Consider the following 7,500-nt stretch of genomic DNA (forward strand, 5'->3'; position numbering starts at 1 on the left):
TTTCTCAATCAGTTTGATTATTTGAGGATTGATTTTGTATATTTGCATGCATTTTATCATCCACAAATGTGAGACACTGTCAAAAGCTTTCTTGTAGTCTATCCAGGCGGTGGACAATTTAGTTCACATTTTAGAATTTTCATGTTTGGCCTTGTTCAGTATCAAGTGGTCAATTGTTCCATAACACCCTCTCTTACATCCCTTTTGTTCTCTGCCTATAAACCTCTTTGCTGTGCTCGGTGATGGTACATCACTTCAGTGATGATTCCTGTCAGATGTTTGTATGTAGGCATGTTATTGGCCGGTATTTGTGAGGAATTTGGGTTTTCTCAGATTTTTGGACGAGAAAGGTGTTTCCTTATATGTACCACTCATCCAACGCCTTTTCCTCTTGGATCAGTTCATTGCTAGTCGATTGTGGAAAGCATAAAGTTGTTTTAGCCAGAAATTTGGAATTCCATCTGTGCCTGGGCTTTTGAAGTTTGACATTTTTGAAGTTGTTTTCTAATTTTCTTTTCATCAATAATCACTGGGGGCATTTCCTCTAGATGTTGCTACTTCTTTTCCAAGTTTGGGATCTATTCCTCTTCCTTGTTATGTTCTTTTCTATCTTCAAAAATTCCTTTGCAGAATTTTTTCAGCTCATCTTTTTGAGGTGGAATTGACATATTCTGCTTTTGTTGCCCTAGTTCACGCTGGAATCTCTTCGGGTTACTCTGCATGTTTGTGTACGTGTTTGAGTCATTGATTTTTATCTCCATAATTTGGGTTTCAGAAGCTAGGACAAGTATCCACCTTCATTTCGGTGAAGTATCGTGATTCATGGGCGAAGTTGTGTTGTTCGCAGTTTTATTCAAAGGGATCTTTTCAGGATTGTTACAGAGCACTGGACAGCCTCCAACTGAGGTTCGTTTGTGGTAATGTTCCCACTGATGGTTTGTAGGATCTTTGTGAGGTTCCGCTTTGTCATTACTGTTGCTCCAATTATCACTGTTACTATTTCCACGATCTTTTCACAAACTTAAAAAAGACGTGTATTTCATTCTAATAGTTTTATGCTAACTTACAGCTTATCAGGACAGTTGGAATTTATAAAACTAGGGCATGCCCGTACTATATCTATATCTAAAATTATATCCCCCCCCCTCTATTTACATGAAATGGTTTGGTCCAAAGCGAACGGCTTGCGAGTACGGTGACAATCCCCCCCCTCTATTTACATGAAATGGTTTGGTCCAAAGCGAACGGCTTGCGGAGTTTGGTAAAGAAATCGCCATAGCGTGCCCAAACGCGCAGGAAAGCGAAAGAATCGCAAATTAGTTTTTATTAGTTTTAAAACATAGTTTAACGCCAACATAGCGCCAACATAGTTGTGAAATAAATGAATACGCTCTCAAATGTGCCGTCCGAGGCAGAGTCTGTTCGCCACGTTCGGCACACGTGATAGCTCGCTGCTCTCTGATTGGTTGAATCGTTTTTTGGACATAGCTCGGTAACTACTTGTCCGATTAATTTCAAACCTTGAAAAGGCACATCCTCGGGTCCCCAGCAATATACCTGGCAAGTTGCAAGTATATCGGACCCGTTGTTGTCGAGAAACAGCGGTCACAGACAAACAAACAAACACACACACAGACACACAGACACACACACACACACACACACACACACACAGAGAGATTGCTGGAATTATAGATAGATAAACCATCTTGTGAAAGCAAAATAAACAAGAGGGCGAATTGCTTTGCAACAAGCGTTACGCCTAGGTCCCCCGTCGGTGAAGTGATGCGAGTTGACAAAGTGGAAGACGCAAGGCGGCCATCTTGGATTTTGACGTGGCGACCCAATTTTCAATAGCGTTCTTCCTTATGCCGAGATACACCCACACACCAGATTAGAAGTTGGTACTTCGCTTATTTTTCAAGATATTCCGCTCACAAGGTTCAGACATACATGGCGGTGGCCATCTTGGATTTTGACATGGCGACCCAATTTTCAACAGCGTTCTTCCTTGTGCCTAGATACACCCACATACCAGATTAGAAGTTGGTACTTCGCTTATTTTTCAAGATATTTCGCTCACAAGGTTCAGACATATATATGGTGGCGGCCATCTTGGATTTTGACGTGGCGACCCAATTTTCAATAGCATTCTTCCTTATGCCGAGATACACCCACACACCAAAGAAGTTGGTACTTCGCTTATTTTTCAAGATATTCATCTCACAAGGTTCAGACATATATGGCGGCGGCCATCTTGGATTTTGATGTGGCGACCCAATTTTCAATAGCGTTCTTCCTTGTGCCTAGGTACACCCACACACCAGATTAGAAGTTGGTACTTCGCTTATTTTTCAAGATATTCAGCTCACAAGGTTCAGACATACATGGCATCAGACATACATGGCGGCGGCCATCTTGGATTTTGACGTGGGTTGCACCCACACACCAAATTCGAATGCGGTCCTTCGCTTACGCACGCACACACCCCCGACCGCACGGACGGACACACGGACGGAGGGGAAAACCATAGTCCCCCTTTCGCTCCGCGGTGCGACGGGGGACAATAAATACATGTCCCCTACCAGTCCCATCCCAATGAATGCCCTTCTTCAAAGCAAAAAGGGCACACTCTCGTGAAAAATTCATGAAACTCCCCAAAACTCAAAAGCATTCTGTAATTTATCATAATACGGCGATGTACTAAGTTTTTGTTGAATATGTTAAAGGGTATGGAAAAACAATGTGCAGAAAACTACAGAAGGGACGGACAGACAGACAGAGACAGGAGAGCAAACCTATAATCCCCTCCAGGACTAATAACCGTGATGGACAGATGGATGGAGAGACAGGAGAGCAAACCAAGAGTCCCATTCCAGACAAATAAACAACAGAAAAAAAGAAAATTAATATGAAGCCAGCATACCTGAATTCCAGCAGGTCGGCAGACAACCTGGCCCAGAATTTTGCACACTGCATCCACTTCTTCGACCAGCACACCCTTTGGAAGAAGACTTTCCACCTGAGCCCTCTCGTTGGCAAGGAGATCCACACCTTCACCTTGGCTGACAAACACCAATCAACAGATAAGGTCTTAACCACTGACATGACGAACGTGTACGTGTGCGTGTTGCAAGTGTGCGTTATAATAAACAAGAGCGAGAGTTGCTTAGCAATAAATGTCCCCTACCAAGATTCAGTTCAATATCGGTAAACACATCCCTTTATTTGGGCGGTGTATAATGCCGTGTTCGGTGTCCGGGGGCGAGGGAGAGGGTAGAACCCCCCGATGCATATACATGAGGGGTAGGTGAAAGGATACCGTAGGGAAGGAAACGTAGGGAAGGATACCGTAAGGAAGGATTGTATAATTGTAGCATGGACCATGGAAACGTAGGAGAAACCTCATCCTTGGGTATAGGGGTATTCGTAGACGAATATGCACGACTTCCATTTGCGTTTCCATGCACTGACATGTCATCTGCTACAGTCATTCGCTGCTTGCGTCAGCTGTTTCTACTGTTTGGACATCCGGCTTTCATGCATTCTGAGAGGGGGGCGGCGCTCATGCCTCAGGAGTTGAAGACCTTTCTCCTGGAGCGAGGCATCGCTGCCAGCAGTACTACTCCGTATCACCCGCAAGGGAATGGCCCAGTCAAACGATTTAATGGCATAGTCTGGAAGGCCGTGGAAATGGCTTTGAAAACTCAAGGCCTGAACTCTAATCAGTGGGGTTCCGTGTTGCCTGAAGCCGTGCACGCCATCCACACCCTCCTATACACCGCCAAAAATGAAACGCCACACGACCGGATGTTCTGCTACCAAAGGCGTAGCTCTAGTGGGCAATCCCTGCCGGGCTGGCTTTCTGAGCCCGGACCTGCTTTCCTGAAGCGGACGGTCCGTCATAGTAAATACGAGCCGCTGGTTTATCGGGTACACGTGCTGGAGGCGAACCCGGAATACGCTCAGGTTCGGATGGCGGACGGACGCACCATGACCGTATCGATTCGGCACTTAGCTCCTTGTGGTGATGATTCATGTCCTGGTACGAGTGAGGGCCAAGGGGCGGGGCTGGATGCGCTTAACACACCTGCGTTATCACCGGTTGCGGATTCTCTGGGTCCCAATGATGTTCCGATCCGTACGGAGTCCCCGAGACCCGATTCCCCTAGTCCGGCTGAGCCCAACCTTGTAGAGTCTGAGATTAGTTCTGTCGATTATCGTACTCGAGCTGGCCGAGTACGTCGGAAGCCGCTTCGTTTGGGATTGTAGATGGGTTCTCTGCTAAAGAACGATGTGTATCTGTGTTTTTATTATTATTATTATTATTATTATTTTTTGTATACAAGATCGAGGCTCGTGAAAGAGCAAACATTAATCACACAAAAAGTCACATTAACAAAAAAAGTCCCAAAAAAGTCAACATTAATCACACACACAAACCGACACGTAAAACACAAAATAAGGGGAGCGGTCGACAAGATGGGGAGAGAGGGGGAAGGACACAAACACAACATTTGAGAGCAGGGACATCGAGAGAACTGTGGGAGGGAGAGGGCTTGAGGGGAGGTGGGAGAGGTATAAAATATATGGACACTGCAAGGACTTCCAGAAAAGAAGGTGGAATTTGGAAAAAGTGGATCTGGGGTGAATTAACGGGGGTAGAAAGGATCAAGGTTTTGGATGGGGGAAGATAAGAGATGGTGGTGAACAGCTGTTTTAAAGACCTGGGGGAGGAGTGGGATTGAAGGAAGTGGGGGAGTTTGTTCCAGAGGCGGGAAAAAAGGGGAATGAAAGAGTGAAGGTGAGCAGAGAGCCGAGATTTTGGCAGTTTAACCAGAAGAGGGTTGCTGGCAGATCTTGTGCGACCTGTAGGAATATTTGGGGGACAGAGCACAGAGAGATGGGGGAGCAAGGCCGGAGAGGAGTCGGTAGAAGACAAAGATCACCAACCTGCCTGCGGTGAGTGAGTGAAAGGCCCTCGGAGTTAGCTTCATCGCAGGAGATTCCAATGATTCTGAAAGCTTTGGATTCAACAGCGTGAAGACGAGCTAGGTGTGAGGCAGGAGCACCGGCCCAGAGGGGGGAACAGTATTCCATTGAGCTGCGGATGAAAGCCTTGTATGTGGTGAGGAGCTCAGGTGTGCCAAGGAAGGACTTCGCACGACGGAGGATGGCAAGTCGGTGACTGGCTTTGGAGGCCAGCTTGGAAATATGGTTTTCCCAGGAAATATCATGGCAGATAGTGAGACCCAAAAGCTTGAGAGACAGAACTTCTTGGAGAGAATGGTTGAGCAAGTAGATGGGAGGGTTTTCCAGTCGGACCTTTCGGAGAGACATAGTAAGAGTGTGAGATTTGTCAGGATTGAAAGTTCCACTTGTTTGACCAGTCTGTGATTTTGTCCAGGTCTGCAGGCTGCCGATCTGAGGGATGAGGAAAGGAGAGGCAGAGAGTGGAGTCATCAGCAAAGAGATAGAGAGGATTTTCCAGAGTCGGAGAGATCATTGATGAAGACCAGAAAAAGCACAGGGCCCAGAACACTACCTTGGGGAACTCCAGCCAGAACAGGAGGGGAGATGAGAGAAATCCATTCAGGGCCACACGTTGACGACGACCAGAGAGGAAGTCCGCAAGCCAAGCGTGGAGATTTCCATGGATACCACAGGAGAGTTTGGAGAGGAGAGCTGGGTGCCAGACCGTATCGAAGGCACGTGATATGTTGAGGGAGACAGCTCTGATTTCCTGTTTGGCATTGAGGACCTCCATCCATTGTTGAGACAGCAGAAGCAACATGTCCAGAGTGGAATGACCTGGTCTGAATCCAAATCGATGATCGGAGATCAAGCCATTGGAGAAGAGGAAGGATTTGTAATCCAAAGTAATGATGGATTCCATGACTTTGCTGATAATTGGGAGCAGGCTGATTGGTCGGTAGTTGCAAGGATCTGTTTTTGCACCTTTTTGTGTAAAGCGGTAATGTTTGCTGATTTCCAAGATGCTGGCAGATGACCTTGAGCAAAACAGAGGGTGAAAAGAACAGAGATAGGGTGAGATAGAGCCGCAGAGCAGGATTTTAGGACCCGTGGACTGATGCCGTCTGGTCCAGTTGCAGAATCAGAGTCGAGGTTTGACAAAAACTTCTCCACCTTGTCAGGAGAGAAGGAAACAGTCCAGGAGCAGTTGGGTTCGACTGGTTAAGGTGGGAACAGAGAGAGATGGGTTTGGGACACAAGTTTTTGAGGCAAACGCAGAGTTGAGGCATACGGCTTTGTCACGTGCGGTCAACTGTGTAGCCATTTGAGGTGAGGGCGGGGTTGGAGGGGGAACAAACACCAGAAACGGATTTGACCAGACGCCACCAGGATTTGGAGGAAGGAGACAGGTTTGAGAGATCATTCTTGAGTTTCGAGAGATTGTGCTTTCTGGCACTCCTGACGATAGACACATACTTGTTCCGAACTTGGTGGAAGGAACTGAGATTACCTTCAGTTGGATTTGCCTTCCAAGAGGCAAAAGCAAGTTGTTTCAGGGCAACTGCCTCACCACAAGATTCAGTGTACCATGGACGGGAGGAAGGGTAAGACAACTGAAGACGAGATGGGATAAATCTGTGCATGAGAGAGAGCAGTTTACTTTGGAAGAATTCCCAGGATGAGTTGATGTCAGAGGCAGTAGAGATGGGAGACCAGTCCAAATGATTGATAGCTGCTTGCAGCCCGTGCCAGTCGGCCTGAGTGAAATGCCAGACTCGTCGACGCTGAGGAGGCTCTCTGAGAATGGCCAGAGAGATGTCCACTTTAACAAGCACATGATCAGAAGAACCGATTGGAGCAGAAGAAGAGCAGCAGACATTTGCAGGGACGTTTGTCACAACCAAGTCCAGAAGAGAAGATACTCCATTGACTGAGATCCGCGTCGGGAAATTGACAGATTGTGTCAGTCCCAATGAGTCACAGAAGTCCTTTGCTGAGGTGCCATGGCTGGTGAGAGAGGAACCCACACCCAGCCAGCTGGCATGATGACAGTTGAAGTCGCCACATATGAGGAAGAGAGAGTTGGGATGAGTTGATAGAAGTTGGTCCATGTCGTCAGACAGCGACATGTAAATGGAGTCATCACTGTTTGGAGGACGGTACAGAACACATATGAATAAAAGGTGGGAGCAGAGAGGAGGCCGTAGCCAGAGGTACTCCTGGGGGTGGGGTGGAGAGAGGGCAGTGCAAGGAGAGTGAGGAAGAGAGCTTTTGATAAAGATAGCAACCCCACCACCAGGACGAGGCTCAGGTCTATCATACCGGAGGAGGGAGTAACCAGGAAGAGATATTAAGGAATCAGAGACATCTTGAAGGAGGAAAGTTTCTGTTCAGCAGATCAAGTCTAGATTGTCAGAAGCAAGCTGAATGGAGAGATCAATCAGGTTTGAGCGAAGGCCTCGGATGTTTGAGGTCCATATCGTTAATGAGGAGAGAGGGGGAGAATCGGGTGCAGGAGAGGGGAGA

The 7,500-nt window shown here is 47.1% G+C and overlaps 1 protein-coding gene across 1 annotated transcript in view; it reads right to left on the reverse strand.

Annotated features, from left to right (window-relative positions):
• SMG1 (SMG1 nonsense mediated mRNA decay associated PI3K related kinase) overlaps positions 1 to 7,500 on the reverse strand; it is a 302,694-nt gene that overhangs the window by 140,655 nt on the left and 154,539 nt on the right. The window contains exon 33 of the mRNA XM_068125825.2: positions 2,863 to 3,065. Within this exon, the coding sequence (XP_067981926.2) occupies positions 2,863 to 3,065 (203 nt within the window). The remainder of the gene's footprint in view (positions 1 to 2,862; positions 3,066 to 7,500) is intronic.

Source organism: Myxine glutinosa, chromosome 10 (assembly GCF_964187855.1).
Source record: "Myxine glutinosa chromosome 10, kmMyxGlut1.1, whole genome shotgun sequence".
Lineage (NCBI taxonomy): Eukaryota > Metazoa > Chordata > Myxini > Myxiniformes > Myxinidae > Myxine > Myxine glutinosa.